The sequence below is a fragment of the Indicator indicator genome, chromosome 39, assembly GCF_027791375.1.
Source record: "Indicator indicator isolate 239-I01 chromosome 39, UM_Iind_1.1, whole genome shotgun sequence".
Lineage (NCBI taxonomy): Eukaryota > Metazoa > Chordata > Aves > Piciformes > Indicatoridae > Indicator > Indicator indicator.
The window spans coordinates 964,584-984,383 of NC_072048.1; the positions used below are offsets into that span (position 1 = coordinate 964,584).

Consider the following 19,800-nt stretch of genomic DNA (forward strand, 5'->3'; position numbering starts at 1 on the left):
TGAGCAGGGAGGTGTTGTGGTCCCCTTGTGAGTCTTTCAGGGGGGTCTTTGTCCCTGTTGCTTCTCTGTTCCAGGAGCCTTCTCTCCAGCTCTGTCTCTTGCCTGTCCTTTTTTCTTAAAGTGTTTTCTGTGTTTTCACTTGTCCTTGGTTTCTGTCCTTTTAAATATTTATGTAAGGAAAGTGTTTTCACTCGAGTTTCTTAAATAAAAGAGGTTGTCCTCGGCTGCCTGGTCCTTGCTTTCCCCCTCACGCTGCCTCTCCAGAGCTTGGCTTTGTTGTTCAGGCCGAGCTCTGACTTTCTCGGAAGCAAGAGGCCATCAGCTCCCCCCTCAGCTGCCCAGCCTGGGCTAAATGGGTCACAGCCATTGGCCAGGGGCTCCGAGGGCATTTCCAGCGCTGCTTTCGGTGGCATTGTTATGGAAATGGCCTGCGGGGAGCTCTGCTGTGACCAGAGGCTTCCACATTCCTCCGAAGGCTCCTGTGGCCCTCGGTGTCTGCCCACTGCTGCCCATCTGCCTCAGCTTCTGCTGCTGTGCCCGCAGGTGGGCAGGGGCTGAAGTTGCCAACGTGTTCACAGCTGCCAGGCTGAGGAACTCTGCCCGTGGGTGGCGTTGCTGGGCTGCAGTCACAGCCCTGGGGGGCTGCTCCTGACGGAAATGGGGTCCCTGCACTGGGGAGGGTCCAAGGTCACTACTTAAGCCCTGAGGGATGAGCTGCGATGTCTCACACCCCCACCTCTGGGTGCTCAGCACCCCAGAGCACCATGCCCGTGGCTGAACCAGGCTGTGCAGGGTTGAGGGGGGGCTGCCAGCCTGCTGGCAGGCACAAGGAGATGGCTCCTGGGCTGGCACTGGGAGACAAGCAGAACCCAACTGTGCCACCCATCTCCACGCACACCCCACGATGGTGACTCCAGAGCACACAGGGAACTGCAGGACCAGCTGGCACCCCCCGGGGCCTCCCTGTCCCATTAGCCATGGTGTGGCGGCCGGGCACGGGCACTATCGGTGCCACCGAGGTGCTCAGCTGGCAGCCAGCCAGCTCTGGAGGGCGCTGTCAGATTTTCCACTGCTGGGCTCTGGAGAACGTCTCTGGCACGTCCCTGACTAGGGGCTGAGCTATTTACAGCTCTCTCTGCTGCAAGGGTCACTTGGCACCCCTGGCACAACAAATGGCGAGGACACGGTGCCCAGGCTGCTCCAGGCTGGCTCTGTAGCTGTTCCCACAAGCCTGGCACCACCCCAGCTGGATGCTCAGAGCTGTGTGCTCAGACACTCACAGGGTGCAGCCCAGGCTCTGTACCAGAGGTTTTCTCCCCCCTGGCAGGGGCAGCTGAGCTGTGGGGCACCAGGCAGCAACCCACTGTGGGCATTGCAAGTCCCCCAAAGGGTGAGGAGGGCCTGAGGGTGACCAGCATTGGCCAGGGCTCTGCTCCCATTACCAGCAGGGAATCTGAGGCTCAGGCAAAGGCTGTTGGCATTATCCTGACCTGGCAGGGACTGGCAGGAGCCCTGGCAGTGCCACGGAGGAGCGTTGCAGAACATCACAGAGCTTTGGAAAGCAGCTGCCAGGCAGCAACCTCCAGCAGCTCCATCTGCCAGCCCATGCTGGAGCCAGGGGCAGCCCAGGGTGGTCCTTGGGACCCTCCATGGCCCCAGCAGCCCAGACACAGCATCAGGGAGCAGGGAGGGCTGGAGTCCTGAGCATTCCCCTGGGCACCATGCCTGTGCCCATGCCCATGAGGGAGCCTGGCTCCAGGCAGGGCTGCGGGGCAGGAGCTGTCTCTGCACGGTTGAGTGCAGCTGATGCCCTCAGGCTCTTCCTGGGCAATGCCAGGGCTGGGGGGGCCCTTTGGGGGATGAGTGCTGTGGCTTGGTGCCCAGAGGCCCTGGGGATTTGGGGTGGCTGGGGCACAGGGGCATTTCTGCATGGCAAGGGCAGCTGTCCCCTGCCCCAGCCTGTACCCTGGGCAGCTGCTGAGCTAGGGGCAAGGGCAGCTTTTGTCCTCGAGCTCCCCCAGCAGGGCTGAGCCCTTCCCTCCCCTCCGGGCGCCCCCGAGGCTGCTCTGTCTCTTTAAAAGCACTCCAGGCGTGGCTGTGGGGCTGTCATCCCAGCCCGGCCGGACAAGGGACCGGACAGCCCCGGACCACCGGCGCCAGCCGTGCTGGCACACTGTGGACTGCAGCCGCCGCAGGTACTGGGGATGAACCCCCTGGGCTGGGGCTGGGGTTGGGGGTGGCTGGAGGGGCCAGGGGCTGACTATGGCTGGGGAACCTGCTGGTCCTGCCCCAGCTGATGCCCCTACACCCATCTCTGGGGGAGCAAGTCCTGGGGCACAGCAGCTGCCTGGGGACACTCATGACAGGGACAAGCTGGTCCTGGAGCTGCTGGAGGTTGCTGCCTGGCAGCTGCTTTCCAAAGCTCTGTGATGTTCTGCAAGACTCCTCCGTGGCACTGCCAGGGCTCCTGCCAGTCCCTGCCAGGTCAGGATAATGCCAACAGCCTTTGCCTGAGCCTCAGATTCCCTGCTGGTAATGGGAGCAGAGCCCTCCTGTGAGCAGGGATGGCACAATGCACTGGGGTCTGGCACGGATATTGAGCTTGGAGGGGCCGTGCTGCCCGCTGGGGTCCATCCTCGTGGGCACGACGCCACCCCCCCAGCACTGACCCCACTCCCACAGCGTGGCCATGGGCGAGTGGGGCTTCCTCAGCTCGTTGCTGGACGCCGTGCAGGAGCACTCGCCCATGGTGGGCAGGTTCTGGCTGGTGGTGATGCTGCTCTTCCGCATCCTGGTCCTGGCCACGGTGGGCAGCGACGTCTTCGAGGACGAGCAGGAGGAGTTCGTCTGCAACACGCAGCAGCCAGGCTGCAAACCTGTCTGCTACGATGCCGCCTTCCCCATCTCCCACTACCGCTTCCTCGTCTTCCACATCGTCATCCTCTCGGCTCCTGCCGCCCTCTTCGTCATCTTCGCCGTGCACCAGGCGGCCAAACCGGGCCGCGGGGGTGCCCCGGGCCAGCGTGCCCGCCGCCTGCAGCCCTTCTACGTGGGCAGTGTGGTGGCTCGCATCGCGGCCGAGCTGGGCTTCCTGCTGGGCCAGGCGCTGCTCTATGGCTTCAGAGTGCAGCCTCTCTTCGTCTGCCGCCGCCGGCCCTGTCCGCACCGCGTCGACTGCTTCGTGTCCCGCCCCACCGAGAAAACCATCTTCATCCACTTCTACTTCGTGGTGGGGCTGGTGTCGGCGCTGCTCAGCCTGGCGGAACTCGCTCACCTGCTGCGCAAGGCCCCCCCGGCCCGGCCCGGCTGCTGCCACCGGCCGCAGGAGCGGGCACCGGCCCCCGGGCAGCCGTCGGGGGCCGTGGAGGAGTCCCTGTGCCACGCCGGTGCCTCCCCGCCGCGGGGGGACCTCACCGTGTAGCTGGCCTCGGGCTGGCACTGCTGCCACCAGCTGTGGCCGGGCTCAACCTGGCCGGTGCCCAGCGGCGGGGGGGATTGAAGCTGTCCCTGCCATGACCCTCGCCCTGCCGGGGGGCGCAGGGCTGAGCTGTGCCCCAGTGGCCCCCGGTTCCTGTTGTGGGCGGCGACCGAGCCTCACCCCGCAGCTGCTGGAAAAAAAACATGGACAAAAGGAAACAAAACAGGTCCCAGCCCTGCGTTGCAGCAGGGCCGCCCCGACCCCTCCCCACTGCCCCCAGTGCAGCAGGAGGGAGCAGGGCTGCCCCCCACATCCTGTGCTGGGGGTGTCACGAGTGTGCCAGGGCTCTGCAGGCCCGGGCTGGCCCCGGATGTGGCGGGGGGCACACGAGCACAGCGGTGCCAGGAACGGCACAGCTTTGGGTCTGCTGCGCATGGAACAGCCCAAAGGATTCTGTCCCAGCCCAGCCTTTGGAGGTGGCCGGAGCCAGGGATTGCAGACTGGGGAGGTCTTGGGGTGCCCCTCCTCTCCCCCACCAGACGCTGACCATGCACCACCCCCCCCGTGCCGGTGCCCCACAGCAAGAACGAGTCGGGCACTAGAATAAATAAACTTTATTCTGGAGCCAGCCCCCCCATCCCCCCCACTCCTCCCATGCCGCAGGGCCTGGCCCCACCAAGCCAGGGCTGGCACCGCCGGGCACCCCCCCTGTAGCCCCTACCCCACTTAGGGGGGAGGTTTGGGGTGGGGAGGGGAGCCAGGGCAGGGCCTGCCCGGTGCCCCCCGACTCTAAAACCACTAAAATCTCAACAACAACAGAAAAAAAAAAAAAGAAAAAAAAGGGAAAAAAAAGAAAAACAAAACAAAAACAATTTAATAATAATAATAATAAACTGTGTGGCTCCCACCCCCCCCTGCCCTCCCCTGCCTCCCTTCCCCACCCCCTGGCAGCACCCTCTGTGCCCCCCCTCCACCTGCACAGGCCTAAAAACCCCTCCAAACTTTTACAAAGGTTTTAAAAGGTATTTATAGATATTTATAGATATTTATATATATATAACTTTGCTTTCTCTTCTCTTTAAAGGACTCTGCTCCCTCGGCGGGCAGGGGGGGGCTGGCCGGGTTACTTCTCCCCCCACCTCCCTCCCGCACCGGGCAGCCGGGGCCAGGGCAGGGGGAGGGGGAGGCGGCTCGGTGGTGTCGGTCCCGTGTGTGCTGGTGCTGGTGGGGCTGGGGGGGGGCAGCCGAGGGCCCCCACACCCCTGAAATGTGACTCAACCAACTCGCTCCGGCTGGGGGGGGCTCCCCGTGGGGTCCTCTCCGACCTCGGGGGGGGTCCTGGGGTTACTCCAGCGAGGGGCTGCAAGGAGTCCGCCCCGGGAGGGGGCTGCAGCCAGGGCCGAGGCGTGGGGGTCGTTTCCTGTCCCCCCCCCAAGGCGTGCAGGGCTCTGTCCTGGTGCAGGCCGGGCACAGGTCACGGCGAGTGTGTGGCTGGGCTGCTGCGGTTGGAGCTGGGCGAGAGGCTGGGGCTGCAGCTGCCCGGGGGGGGGCCCAGGCTGCTGGCACGGGGACCCCCTGGCTGCCCCCCCAGCGTGTCCATGCCCTCCGAGTTCTCCAGCATCTCCTGGATGAGAGGTGGCATCGAGCCTGGGATCTCCATCTTCAGTGTGATCACCCTCTCAGCGCCTGCAGGAAGGGCTGGGGTCAGTATCCCCAAACCGGCATCTCCTAAACTGGCACCCCTAAACTGGCATCCCCAAACTGGCACACCTAAACCAGCACCTCCAAAGTGGCACCCCTAAACTGGCACCCCTAAACTAGCAGCACCAAACCAATACCCCTAAACTGGCACCCTTAAACCAGCACCCCGGCCCTGCTCATCCCTGGGTGCGAAGGACAAGGGCCACAGCCATGCTCCCAGCATCCCCTCCTCCGTGCCCTCTGGAGGAAGCTGTGCCCTGGGGAAGGATGAGTGACCTGGGCCCCCACTGCTGCCCATGCCAAGCCCAAGGGATGCCCCCCTGAGGGCACAGGGGGCTGCAGGAGGGCAGCTGCCCCCTCCCCAGCACTCACCCTTGGCGCTGATGCTGCGGAGATCTGTGATCTTCATCAGCATCTTGGGGAACATGTGGGGCTTGTTGGGCCTCCTCTTCCTCACATAGATCTTCAGCGCCTCCAGCAGTGGCTCCTGCAGCTTATCCACCCTGTCCGGCTGCTCCAGGTCCTGGCGGTCTGGGGGGGACACAGTGGTCAAAGTGGGGGTCAGGAGAGAAACAGTGGTCAAAGAGGGGGTCACAAGGGACACAGTGGTTGAAGTGGGGGTCACAAGGGACACAGTGGTCAAAGTGGGGATCAGGAGTGACACAGTGGTCAAAGCGGGGGTCACAAGGGACACAGTGCTGAAAGTGGGGGTCAGGAAGGACACAGTGGTTGAAGTGGGGGTCACACACATCCTGTCCTCCCTCCTTGCCCTCTGTGGGTATGGGTACAACCCAGCTCCCTGTACAGATGTGACACCAGCATGGCTGTGCCACAGCTGAGGGTACCCTTTGGGGTCTCCTCGGTCAGGCATCGGGGGAGGAGAGCCAGGCAGGCGCCCGGGCGCTGGGCAGGGTGCCTGTGGCTGCACTCACCTCCGCAGATGAGGCAGATGGCACTGAGCAGCCCGGTCTCGGCGTCGTCCATCTCCAGGGGCAGCAGCTGGTTGGCAAAGGCAAACACCAGGTCGGTGAGGGGCCCGAAGCCGGCGTTGTGCATCTGGGTGCGGTTCAGGGTCAGCCCATCCGAGAAGGTCATCGTGTCCTGCTCCGGCGTGTAGCGAGTGCAGATCCGCAGGATCTGGGCAGGGGGCCAAGGCCAGGGCGCTCAGCACCGTGCCCCCACTGCCCTCTGCTCCCAGCCCCCTTGCCCTGTGCCCGCTGTCTCACCAGGATGTCGAGGCAGGCGGCTTTGAGCAGCGTGATCTGGTCGGCGATTGTGAGCGTGGTGAAGCCGGGGAGCTGCTTGGCAAACTCCACAGTCTTGATGATGCACTTGGTGGAGAGTTCACTGAACTTGTCCCACAGGTCGATGTCCAGGGACACCCTCTGCTCCGAGCTGTTGTTCTGCAGCAGGAGGCAGAGAGGGTGGTGGTGTAAGGGCACAGGGGCAGGGCTGCCAGGCTCCCCGGGCACCCCCGGGTACCCTCCCGCCACTCACCGTAGTGTATTTGCCCAGCTGGCAGAGGGCAGGGAAGGTCTCCTGGTGAGCTTTCCGCACCTTCTCGATGAGCTCCTCCACCTCGGGGGTGATGATGTAGCTCTCCGAGCACTCCGCTTTGGGCACATCCTTCTTCTTCTTGTTCCGGTCGTTGCGGACGGCTGCAGGCACAGCAGGGTCAGTGCCACCCCCTCCTCCAGCCACCCAGACCCTGCCCAGGGTGGGGTTTGGCACCGCCACACTCTGCCCTCCCGCCATGGGGGGTGGGATGAGGACCCTCCTGCTCCAGTGCTGGCATCAGCTGCGGTGACACAGGGCCAGGGGAGCCCCCAGCCCCACGCAGCTTTCCTGTCACAAGCTCCCCCCCCCACGTCATTGGGAGGCAATCAGGAGGTGACAACAGAGCCTGGGGGGGACACACCACACCCCTGGCCATGGGGGCAGCACTCAGCTGTGCCCTGCAAAGCCAATGGTGTGCAGAGACACCATGCCAAGAGAAAATGGCAGCTGAGCCACCATGGGGACATGCAGGGGACAAGGCAGCAGCCCTGGGGGAGCAGCTGGGCACAGCGCCACACCCCACTCAGGTGTGGGCTCAGCATCCGTGGGCAGGGGGGGACCAGAACCCCCTTTCGATACAGGCTGAGCCCCTGGGATACTGAACCATGCCCAGCCCCCTGCCCAAAGCATCTGCCAGCCCCCTCCCAGGGGGGGTCACAGCCCCCAGAGGGGCAGCAGATGGGGCAGGGCTCATGGAGGCAGCTGCACCCCAGCAGCCATCGCCCCCCGGCACCCACCCCCAGCAGTGCTGCCCAGCACGGGGGGGTACAGCCTGGGCACCATGACAACTGGCACCAGGAGGCCTCCTCAGCGTCATTTATCTCTGACATCATCAATCACGTGTTGCCCTGGCAACGGCCAAGCTGTGACACAAACCCTGGGGGCCCCCTCTCCACACCCCCCCCTGCTCCAGGGCCTCACTGGGCACATAGTAGGGGCTGCTGGGATGGGGCCCCCACGCCCGGGCCCCTTGGCTGCACCTGGGCAGCGTGTCCTCATCACCCATCCCTGTGCCCATTTCTGTCCCCATTACCATCCCATCCCTGTGCCCATCTTCATCCCTGCCCTGTCCCTGTGCCCACACTCACACTCCTTGGACATGCCAACTTCGAAGCACTTCTGGAGGCGGCAGTACTGGCACCGGTTGCGGGTGACCTTGTTGATGATGCAGTTCTTGTCCCGGTGGCACGTATACACCATGTTCTTCTGGATGCTGCGCCGGAAGAAGCCCTGCACACCCCCCCATGCCAGTCAGTGCCCGGCCAGGAGACTGCCCCACTAGCCCCTGAACCCATGGGGAGGGTGGCCCTGGCAAGGGGGTGCTGGCAGCTCTCACCTTGCAGCCCTCGCAGGCGCTGACCCCGTAGTGGTACCCTGAGGACTTGTCCTGGCACACAAAGCAGGGCTTGTAGATGCGGGGCAGGGGCGGGGGCGAGGGTGGGCTGGGCACAATCTCCTCCGAGCTGGTGCTCTGTGTCTCGACAGCTGTGGGGACAGCAGGGGGGTACTCAGGGCACAGAGACCTCCAGGCAGGACCGGTCCCATGGCGATCCCCACCCTTCAACACTGCCACCAGGGCCGGCGGTACCCAGTCCCGGCGGTCCTCTCCTTGTGCTGCCCATCCCAAGTCCTGCCCGGCCACAGGGCCCTGCTGCCCAGCAGAGAGGGGACGTGAGCTGGGAAGATGCAAGTTGACATTTCCAGGCCACGGAGCCGCCGCAGAACGCAGGCAGACAAAAAAAGGGAAAAAAAAGCCACAAAAAAACAAGCAAGGAAAAAGCAAAGGCAAAAGGCAGGATCCCAGGAGCCTCCCGCGCCGGTGGCGGCTGCGGGGCCGCTGCGGTGCACGCCCGGCAGGGGGGAGGGGAGGGGAGGGGTGCTGCACACTCGCTCACATGTGTGGGCACACTCCTGTGCCCAGCCTGGGGCCCCAGAAGGGCAGAGGGGACAGGCATGGCAGTACCCAGCCAGCCAGCACCCCGTGGGACCCTGGTGGGGCCTGTCCCCAAGGGCACTGCTGGCCTCATGCCCACAGCAGGCAGCCCCCTGCCACCAGGTGCTGGCACAGCCTCACCAGCCTGGGGGCAGACACACCCCAGGGTGTCCCCTGCACCCCAAAACCTCATGAGATGTGCCTGCTCCCCTCCTGCCCCCCAAAATCCCATGGAATGCATCTGCTCCCTCCCATCTTCCCTGTCCCCCGCTGCCCCCTGAACTGTCTGGGAGGTGCCTGAGGCCCCCCAGGACAAGGTTTGTGCACCCCGGGGGTGCAGAGCAGTGGGGTGCAGGCAGGCAGGGGTTAAGTGCTCCCCAGCTCCGGGATGTTTGTGAACGTTTTCTGCAGGAGCCAGAACCAGTCGAACAGGATATGAAAGGCCCAGCCCGACGGGGGGCGGGGGGAACACCACAGCCCCCCTCACCCCACCAGCCCCTGCACCCCAAAAAAAGGGCCCCCAGAAATGGCACTGGAGTCGGGAGTGCCGGAAAGAGAGACCTTGGTCAGGGGCACCTGCCCTGCAGATGAGCTGAGGAGGGGTCCCACTGCTGGGGGTGGGGATGGATGAGGGCTACGGGGGGTTCCCAGCCTGGCTGTGCCATCTGCCACTTGCTGAAGGTCTGGGGTGCAGACGGGGCCAGGGAGGGAGAAAATGGGGACAAGGTCACCCCCGACACAGAGTGGGGACGGGTGGGAGGTAGTGACAGGCAGTGTGAGGGGTGGGATAAGAGGGTAAGGGGTGGGATAAGAGGGTAAGGGGTGGGATAGGAGAGTGAGGGGTGGGATAGGAGGGTGAGGGATGGGATAGGAGGGTGAGGGGTGGGATAGACGGTGAGAGGGTGGACAGGAGCATACAGGGTAGGACGGGAATATGCAGGGTGGGATCCGAGGATGAGGAATGGGCTGTGAGGGGGCAGGGTGGGATTCAAGCATGAGGAGTAGGCTGTGAGGGGGCAGGGTGGGAGACGAGGGCGGTGTGGGGTGGGCTCTGAGCCGGCAGGGTGGGAGGGGAGCGCGCAGGGCGCGGGGGCGAGCGCCGGGCAGAGCTTCCCGGGCGGCAGTGAATAAATCTCCGCTGCCACTCGAGGGAGCGGAGCCATTAAAGTGACGGAGCCAACGTCGTCTATAATTTATCTCCTCTTTTATATAATTTAAGAACTTCCTCGTGGAGAGCTGCACTCACAAAATGCAGATTTGACAAGATTTTGATGTGCTGGGTGCGGAAAGAGGGGGAGGGGACCCGGTTCTCTCCTCCCCCCGCTCCCGACACTCCATCCCCAGGCAGGGATGGCTGTGCCAGTGCCGCGGGAATCCCCTGCCACCGCAGGGACCGCTGTGCCACCAAGGAGGGCACCGCTGGGGCAGCGACACACCCGCCTTTTCCTGTCCGGCCCCCCAGCAGCGCAACGCGGTGGCACCAGGCCGGGGTGCCCCTGCGGAGCGAGGGGAGGGCACAGAGTAGCACCCGGCGGTGCTGAGCGCGCCGGATTGGTGCCAACCTCCCTTGCTCCCGCAGGCCTGGGGACAGGAAGGGGCAGCTGGGGACACCGGGGATGCACGGTGGGGCTCCCTCCTCCAGCCCCACCTTCCCCTGGAGCGGGAGGGGCCGATGCGTCCTGCCCCCACTCCGGCCTGCCCCCGCCCCCGTTCGCCGGGAGCGGGGCCCAGCTGCAGACCAGATGCTGCGGCTCCAGCAGCATCCCCGGGCGAACGCCCCCGCCCGCGGCCCCGCCGCCCGCTTCCTGCTCGCACCGAGGGACCCCAGGGCACCCCGACACCCGCCACCCCCGCCCCGGCGTGGGAAAGTGCCCGCGGGGCCACGCCGTGTGCCAGCGCCCGGGGCACAACGAAGAGTCCGCGCTACCGGCACCCACGCGAAGAACTGGGCATGGCTCCCGGGCCGGAGCCGGGGGCAGGACTCAGGCCTCTGGAGCGGGGGAACCAGGGGCTCTGGCGGGACAGGGCTGGTGTGCCAGGCAGCGTGGTGCCAGGCAGGACAGCCCCGCACCTGTGCCTTGGGGCCCAGCCCAGGTCATTCCTGCGGATGAGGATCCCACGTGCCCCAAATTCCTGCACCTCGGAGGGAACAAGGGAGGGGCAGGAAGGAGGGTCCCGGGAGCCCTGAGGTGCCCCAGGGCATGGGGTATCCGGTCCTGCCCACTAGGCACGGTGCTCCGCCCGCTGGGCACTTGCCACCCTGCCTGGTCCCTATAGGACACGCTGCCCAGTGGACCCAGAGGTCCTGCCCGCCGCCAGCACCGGAGCCTGGGGTCCCCAGTACCCCGACTCACCCATCTGGCACCCGCCGTGCCGCTGCCACCACCCCGTACCGCAGCGCTGCGCCGGCTGCACGTCCCCGGCCGGCCCGGGGTGACAGAGCACAGCTAACGCGAGGTGACGGCAGGGCCCCCCCCGAGCTCACTGGGGCGGTGTCTATGCACAACCCAACGCCACGGACCCCACGGACCCCCGCAGCACCCCGCAAAACCCCCTGCAGCACACGGACCCACACTGGCACGGAATGCCAACTGCCTCAGTGAGCTCCTGCTTGCTGTCTCGGGGAATGCACTCGTGCCTCAGTTTCCCCATCCGCAACGTGGAACACCCCCAGGCTCCACTGAAGCCCCCCCCCAACGCTGAGCTCTTCCCCCCACCCCTGTGCCAGCGAGATGATGTCCTGCCAGGCAAGACAGTGGCAGTACTGGGCCAGCAGTCAGCACCTTAGGGCCGGCCCCACTGGGGACAGCCATGGCCAGAGCTGTCTCTGAGGAAACTGAGGCATGGCAGCACCGACACCAGCACCACTGAGCCGTGCCATGGGCTGGCACCCCTGGGCCGGGGAGACACAGTACCTCGGCATGATGTAGGGAACAGGGCACCCGGCCAGGGAGTCCTGCCAGCACCCGCTGCCCACACACCCGCTGGGTCATGGTCACAGTGACCAGAGCCCAGAAGTGCCCCTGGTCTGTGCAGGCCACAGGCAGCACCACTGCTACACGTGCAGCCAGAGCTGCAGCCTGCAGGGAGGGGCCCCTGGCTAGGAGTTCCTTCCCTCTCCTGCAGGACTGGGGGTACAGGCTGGGTATGGCAGCCCCCAGCCACCCCGCTCAGGACAGCACAGCCTCCGTGGGGGCCTGGGGTGCTCTGCGCTAAGGGCATGGCACTGCAGCCTGGGACACACGGCCCCTGCCTGCTGCAGGGCTCCCCAGGCAGCCCCCAGCCCCGCACCGTCCCTGGCTGCAGACAAAGGGCCCTGGCGCCGCGCTCGGTGCCAGCGGAAAGGTCGAGACAATGAGGGGAGCGAGACCGCGGGGGCCACGGCCACACACCCCTGGGACAGCACCGGCCACGGGCACTGCACGGGCATCACCACGGCAAGGGCAAACCGGGAGAGGGTCTCGCCGGGCACCCAGGGATGAACGCTCCCTCCCCCCCAGTCCGGCTGCACCCCACGAAAGGGCCCCACAGCCCTTATCGAGGTGAAAGTCCTACAGAGCCCGCAGGACTTTCCCCGGGCTGTTATCGCTGCCCGTGGCCCCTGGGCATTATGCCAGGCTGGAGAGCTGCCTGTTGAGGGGGGTGAGTGGCACAGGACCCCCTCCAGCCCACCCAGATCCTGGGCACAAAGCACAGTAGGGCCCCGCGTCCCCCATGGGGCGGCAGCCCTCGGGGTTGGGCGGCAGCTGGGAGTGCACTGCCCATGCTCATGCCCATGCCCATGCCCTGCTCCCACTGCCCACCCTGGCACAGAGGTGTCCACGCAGCCTCCGTGCCCGCCGCGTTTGCACGGGGCCTGCCCGTCCCCAAGGACCCATGGGGCACACCAGGCTGTGACCCTCCCAGGGCCACAAGCCAGAATCCCACCAGCGGGACCCCCACATCAGCACCCAGGACCCACTGCATCAAGGGGGGGAACGCAAGCCAGGGGACACCCCAGTAGAGGGGGACCCCCTGCTCCTCGCCAGGGCCTGCGGGGGGTGCTCCACGCCGGGTCGTCCCCCACCCCCCCCCTCCGCCCCTCGCAGCAGCAGCGGCTGCAGCCGTTCCGTACTTAATGGGATTTTCTCGGAGCCCTTATCGGGAGCGAGCGAAATTCCCGGCGGAGCTGGAGCTGCCGCCGACCCCGCGGGAGGAAAGAGGGTGCGGGGGGAGCCCCACCAGGTTCAGCCCCGGCCTCGGCCCCAGTCCCAGCCCCGTCCCGGCTCTTGCCGAAATAGGACAAGGGTTGCTCATGGCCGAGCCGGCGGCTTCTGCGCAAGGAGAGCGGAGGGAGCGATGGAGCCCGCGGGGAGGGTGCGGGGCCGGGAGGGGTGAATTGAGCCTGGTACCCCCCCCCCGGGGATCAGCACCCACCCCTCACCTCCCACCCCTTCCCCCGCCTGTAGCCAAGCCGCCAGCACCCACCGCCTGCAACCAGCGCAGCACCCAGCACCCCACACCCATCCCCGCACCCCCCCGCCCCCGCCCCGGGGTTTTTTTGGCCGCTCTCCCTCCCCCCGTTCCGGGCCGAGGCTGCGGTGCGAGGCTCGGCGCCCCCGGGACGCGGGTACCTACAGCGGCTGGAGGTGCTCCAGGGCGGGGGACGCCGGGGAGCCCCGCGGGGCGCGGGGGGGCCACGCTCCGGTAGCAAACATCCCGGGCCCGGCCCGTAGAAATCCATCCGGAGGAAGGGGCCGGGGGGCAGCCCCGCCACCGCCGCTCCCTCGTACATGGCCCGGGGGCCCCCCCTTCCCCTCGGGGGCGGCTCTCCCCGGTTCGGCGGCGGAGGGGCGGCCCTGAGGCGGTCAGTGCCCCCCCCCGCGGGAACTGGGTCCCCGGGGCGCCCCGCGCCGCGCTGCCATGGCCCAGCCGCGGCTCAGCCGGGGAGCGGGGCCCCGCCGCTCCGCTCTGCTCCCGGGCAGGCGGCGGCGGCGGGAGGAGGCGGAGGAGGAGGAGGACGGGGGGAGGGGAGGAAGGCGCAGCCCCGCCGGCTCTGCGGCTCCGGCAGCCCCGGTCCCTCCCGACACCAGCCGCCTCCCCACAGCCTTAACCCGCTCCGCGCCGCGGGGCCGCCCCCAGCCTCTTCCCTCCCCGGGACGGCACCGGACAGGGACATGCGGGGGGAACACCGACACGCGGGGCCAGCGCCAAGCGGGAAGGGGCTGGAGGTGGTGCTAGGGGACCGAGGGGATGCCGGGGGGGGGGGATGCCCGAGACCAGGGGGTGCCCAAGGCCGGGGGAATTGCCCGGGAGCGTCCTGAGCCGGGGTCTACCGGCGGCCGGGGGCTGCCCGGGGCCGTGGCTCATTTGCCTAATGGGATGCGGGTGAACTGCGGCTGAACCCGGCGGGGAAGGGCTCACCTCGGCCTGACCCCCGGAGGTGCGGGTGCCACCGCACAAGGTGGGGTGTGTGTATGTGTGTGTGCACACGCATGTGTGTGTTCCCGCTCCGTGACAGACCATGTGCTTGTTTGCATCCCCACTGCACCAGTGCATGGGGAGGGGGCAGCCTGTGTGCCTGCACACGTGTGTGCATCCCTTCTGCACACACCTACATGCGTGTGACATGTGCCCAGCTGGCACCGGAGCAGCAGAGCACACGTGTGTGTGGCCCATATAGGACACAGCACCTTACCCCTCCCCACTGTACCCCCAGGGCAGGTGGCATCCCAAACCAAAGGCCCTTTCTGTGGTGGTGACAGCACTGCCTGCACAGACTGGCATCAGCCTTGCCGCCTGCACCCAGACAGGGGTGGACCCACGACAAGGATGGTGGCCACAGGCTGGGCTTTGGCAGTGCCACTGTCCAAACATGCAGGTAACCTCCTTGCCACACAGTCTCACCCACCAGCCCTCACTTCCTGCAGCATGGCACCACTGGCACAGCCAAAGTGAGCACACAGACTCTGGCACACAATGGCCAGAGGCAGATGGCCACTGTCCACCACAGAGGTTCCCACAGAGGGAGAGCTCAGGGTGCTGCAGAGTCCACTCAAACCCCCTGCCTAGATCCTGGCCTGGGCAAGGGGATGGAGGAGCACAGGTGTGTGCACAGCTGGGCACTGGTGGGAAGATGCAGGCACTGCCACAGATGCCAGCACTGGGTGGGCACATGGAGCATGCAGGGAGGCTGCGTGAGCTGCTGTGTGTGCATGTGTGCACATGCATGGCAGCATGCACACACATGGCAGTGTGCACATACATGGCAGTATGCACACACACACACACACACATCCCAAGGCTGCAGGCACCCTCCTGCTGGCATGGGCATCCTCCTCACACCCACATCGCACTCCAGCCCCTCCACCCACCCCCAGCATGAGCAACCAGGGCAAAGCATCCTGCATTGATTTCCAACCTTTCCTCCCCAGACAGAGGGAAGTGAAAGGGGAAAAGAACAAACAAAAAACAGGAGAAGAAAAACGCCAAGAGGAGCACATGCGTGTGTGCATGCACATGTGTGCATATGTGTGTGTGTGTGTGCACATGTGTGTGCATGCATGTATGTGTTTGTGTGTATATGCATGCATGTGTGTGCATATGTCTGTGTGCATGCATGTATGTGTGTGCATGTGTATGTGCATGCATGTGTGTGCATGCATACAAGTGTGTGCCTGCGTGTGCATGCAAGTGTGCAAGTGTACACATGCGTTTGTGTTCATGTGTGTGCCCCCGTGTGTGCATGCATGTGCACGTACATGTGTGTGCGTGCGTGTGCATGCGTGCGCGTGCCCGCGCCCGGCAGCTCAGCAGCGCCTGTTTAAATAATAATAGAAAGTCAAAGGCTTTGCTTAGCCAGCAGGTTTCCGAACAAAAGCCCCAGCGCTGCTCCAACTTCCTGCAGCGAACATGACAAATGTCTGCTTTGAGTCATTTACCAGCGCTGGAAAGAATGTGGCTGTGACGGCGGCGACAAGGAGATGGGACGCGGGCCGGTGGCACCGCACGGCTGGGCCATGGCACGGCTGAGCCATGGCACACGCTTGCTGGCCCCAGTTGGGGCATCGCTAACCCCCTCCCCCGCCCCGGCCCACGGCGGCAGTAACAGGAAGACAACAGAGGTTAAAAAACAAACCCCAACAACCCCAAAGCTTTAATGCTGCAGCCAAGAGGAACTGGGAGAGGGGAGCGTCCCGCACGCAGCCCCCGCGGCGTGAGGGCCATGGGGAGCACCCTGCCATGGGGGCACCCTGCAATGGGCCATGTCCCACCGACACGTCCCCGAACCCCGCCTCCCGTCACCCCTGGAGACACCAGAAGGGGCCCCCAGCCTCGGCAGCACCTCCCGCGTCCCTGCTTCTTCCTGGCCTCATTTCTCGGGGGTGGCTGATGCTGGGCGCGGAGGGGACACAATGTGCCCCCAAAAGCATGACGGAGATGCAGCCCCCACGCTCAGGGGGACGCTACGGGGGGACCCTGCTATGCCCAGAGCGGGCAGCTTGGGGAGCGCAGAGTCACGGACAGACAACGGGACGCGGGCAGAGACACGCTCCCCCGCCCCCGCGCCCGCTTCCCCATGCCAAGCCACCCTTCGCAGCCGTGGGGTCTGGGGTGGGTGGGTGCTTGGCCCCAGCCCCTTCCCCCCAGCCCTTCAACCTGGCACCTCGGGGGCCCCGCAGCCCCCCGCGCCCGCCCGCCCACTTCTAAAGCCCCCATTGATCCCCCATTTATCCCCTTCAGCGGCTTTTCAGCGCAGCGAATTCCGGGCCGGGCGCAGGCGGCTCCCCCCGGCCCCCCGTGACAGTGATAGAAAACCTCCTCCCTAATGGCCTTTCCCAGGCGTGGGGGCCCAGCCTCATCAATCTTCCACGGCCGAGGATAGGGGGGCTGGGGGAGTACCCCCCCCAACACCGCACTCCATGAGGTCTCCCCCAGCTTTTCTGCCCCAAGCAGGGCCCCCCCAGCTCCGTCACACCACAACACCCCCTCCCCCCCACCCCGTCACATCGTCCCCCCCGCTCCCGGCTCCCGGCCCCCGTCCTGCAGGGAGCACATTTTGCTCATTAATTTTTAAAAATTAATTAATTACGGAGCGCTGCGGGGGAGAGGCTGCGGCGCGGAGGAAACCAGAGCCAGCGGGTAGGGTGACAGGGCCAGGGCCCCCCGTCCCGGCAGCCCGGAGTGGGGCCAAGGGGGGCCCCGACTGCAGGGGGAGGGGGCCGCGAAGGGTCCCATTTCCAGCAGCCTGGGAACCAGGGCGGAGGGAGGGTCCCTGTGGGGGTGACAGCCCAGAGAGACCCTCGAGGGTTGGGGGGAAATCCCTTGTTGTCCCACTCAAGACCCTGCACTGGGTGAGGGATCCCCCAAGGACAGCCCAGCCCCATGGCACAAGGGCCACCATGGAGTTCCTGGGGATGGGGGGAGGGGGGCAGAGGCACAGCCCTGGCACTGCCACACACATTGCCATGAATGCACACACCTGGCACTGGGACACAGGCGGCCCCACAGCACGTTCCACATGCACACACAGGCATAGGCACATGCACAGCAGGGTGGGCACTGAGCACAAGGCCTCTCAGCCCTGCACACGCCTGCCACACGCGTGCACAGCTGTGAGCAGGCAGGAGGGCACACACGTGCACAGCTGGCAGCATAAAGGGGCATGGGCACCCACAGGCAGCCAGCCCCATGCACACACAGATGTGCATACACACAACCCCCTCTGCCCCCTGCAGCGGGCACACACTGGCACATGCACTGTGTGAGCACATGTGCCCACCTGCAGGTCTAAGTGTGGACAAGACTCAATCCAGCCCTGGGTGCCCCCCCTCACTGTCCCTTGCCCACCCCAAGGTGCCAGCATGGGATAGGGGATCCTGTGCCCTCCCCACAGCTGCAGAGCTTGTACCAGGGGGCTGTGCCAGGGTCCCCAGGGCTGTGCCCAGCACCTCCACTCACTTCCCCTTTGCTGCGCGCTTTCACCTCGAGGCACAAAGGGCCCTGGCACAGGGTTTTGGCAGGACAGTGGTTCCCAGGGCACTCAGGGACACCCTCCTCGTGCCAGGGGTGCCACAGGCCCCCTCTGCACCCAAAGCAGCCCCTAGCACCATGCACAGGATAGGGCTCGTCCCATTTCCCTGCATCTGGAGGGGCAAAGCACACAGCAGCCCAGGGTCCAGAGCTGGCACCGGCAGCTCCCCTGCAGCTGCCAGACCACCAGATCCCCGGTGCCAACAACCCCAGCCCAGCTGAACCCCGAGGGGAGGCATCTGCAGCCCCAGGAGGTCCCAGCCGGATCGGCCCCGGGGCCGCACAGCTGCAGCACATCTGGCGAGGGCGGGCTGGCGGCGGGGCCAGACGTGCGTGAGCAGCTGCGGGGGTGGGGGGGGTTGCACCGGGCCCCTGCGTGGCCCCCCCCAGCCACGAGCCCCGCCGAGCTAGACCACGGATCCCAGCATGCCCCTGCCAGTCGCAGCGCCATGAACGAGGGCAGGGGCATCCCGCATGGGCACACACCAAACACTGCGGGACCCCCATGAACAGGGCACCCACCGGGGCTGCCTAGGTGCTGGGGAGAGGGGAGGCAGACATGATGCCCCCTCTGTGCGTGCCCCCCCCGCCCCCCTGCGCTCGCCAGGGCGGAAGGGCAGGGGGAAACTGAGGCACGACCCACCCGGCTGTTACCAGCCCCCGGGGACCACAGCGGTACCCGAGTGTCAGAGATGGGGGGCACAGGACAGGGTCCCCCCCCGCCCCAGCCCGTTCCCACAACCCCGCGCGCCGGGAATGGCCCCAGAGCCAGCGCGGGGGAGGGGCCCCGCCCGCCGCCACCCAGTCGTTGAACTGGTCCCGCTGGGTCCCACCGCCGCCGGGGCGGCTCCGGCGGGGGACAGCGCCCGGGGCCGGCCCTGCCCGGACCTGCACCGTCCCCCGGGGCTAGGGACGAGATAGGGGGGGTCCCGCCACACCCCAACCCACAGGGGCCTTCCCGACGGCAACTGCCACGGGGCACCCATGGCAGCACGACTCGGGAACGGGCAAGGGCACCCATCCGCAGCCATGCCGGGGATGGGAAGGGGACCTGGCAGACAACCCCCATGGCAGCCAGCGAGGACTGGGGAAACTGAGGTACGCCCCGAGCCCAGGGCTGGGGCGCCGGTGCCGGCACTGTGGCAGGCAGGCAGGCCCGCGGCCGGTCGCCCACCTCCCGCGGGCTCCCAGCTGCCGCGGCGGAGGGGTGGTGATTACCGGGGCCGTGATGGACGATGCTGTCAGGGGGAAATTGAATCAGGAGCAGACGCGATGATTGCCTTCATCGCCTCCCCCACGCCGCCGGTGAACAAAGAGCCGCCGCGGGGACGCAGCTCGGTACCGGCTCCCGGTGGGTGCCAGCGCTGATGCCAGTGCTGGTGGCAGCCAACGGCACCTAAGCAGGGCCAGCCGGGCTGTTAACAGCCGGGCACAAACACAACCACTAACGAAGGTGGTCACACCACAGCAATTAAGTGACACACACCCCCCTGCCGGGCACTGCTGCCTGCTCCCGGCCTCAGTTTCCCCAGCAGCAATAACAGAGACACCAGGGGGCAGTGCCTGGCATTCACCACCCACCAGGCAAGGAGCTGGTGCCCCTCAAAAACCAGTTCCCCATGGGTGAGCAACATGGTGGCTGGGGGCAGAGAGAAGTCTCCTTATAGGTGCCACCGCCCCAGGGCATATTACAGAGCAGTGCCAGAGCAGCAGCCTAAGGCTGGCACCTGCATCCCATGTTGAGCACAGACCCTGGTACAGAGGGTTCCCCTCCAAACCACCCCGCAGCGCTGTGGTACTCACTGGCAGGTGAGGGGGTGCTGTATCCGCTGACGGGCAGCTGGTGCTGGATGCCAGCCAGGGTGCTGGGTGGCGAGAGCCCCCCCAGCATGTGGGGGAAGAAAAAGGCGTAGGGGGGCACAGGGTAGCCATTGAGGTGCCCACCTCCAGGCGTGGGGCAGGAGCTGCTGTTGCTGGCCATGGTGGGAAGGTCTCTGGTGTGTGTGTGGGGGCTCTCAGGCACGGGGCACGGGGGCCAAGCAGAGCATGGGGCCCGTGGGCACCCCGATGCCCGGCGCTGTCCTGACTGGCGACACTGGCTCCTGTAGTGCTGTGGGGGGAGCAGAGATGGAGGTTAGTGCAAGGGGTTAGTGGCCTGGCCCCCACCCCAATGTGGCAA

General features: G+C 66.1%; 2 protein-coding genes across 4 annotated transcripts; one reads left to right on the forward strand and one right to left on the reverse strand.

Annotated features, from left to right (window-relative positions):
- The first annotated feature begins 2,689 nt into the window (after nt 1-2,689).
- Nucleotides 2,690-3,421, forward strand: GJD3 (gap junction protein delta 3). The gene has a single exon (XM_054396797.1). The coding sequence runs from the start codon at nt 2,690-2,692 to the stop codon at nt 3,419-3,421; it is 732 nt and encodes a 243-aa protein (XP_054252772.1).
- A 1,471-nt stretch (nt 3,422-4,892) lies between these two features.
- RARA (retinoic acid receptor alpha) lies at nt 4,893-19,602 on the reverse strand. 3 transcript variants are annotated; one of them, XM_054396903.1, is made up of 8 exons: nt 19,425-19,602; nt 8,013-8,161; nt 7,765-7,906; nt 6,617-6,777; nt 6,346-6,522; nt 6,052-6,256; nt 5,492-5,650; nt 4,893-5,104 (listed from the first exon to the last, which is right to left on the reverse strand). In XM_054396903.1, exons 1-8 carry the CDS (start codon nt 19,600-19,602, stop codon nt 4,893-4,895), a joined length of 1,383 nt encoding a protein of 460 aa, XP_054252878.1. The 3 variants fall into 3 exon arrangements, with proteins under 3 accessions (XP_054252878.1, XP_054252879.1, XP_054252881.1); XM_054396904.1 differs by lacking the exon at nt 19,425-19,602 and adding an exon at nt 13,227-13,383; XM_054396906.1 differs by lacking the exons at nt 7,765-7,906; nt 8,013-8,161.
- Between the last annotated feature and the right edge of the window lie 198 nt (nt 19,603-19,800).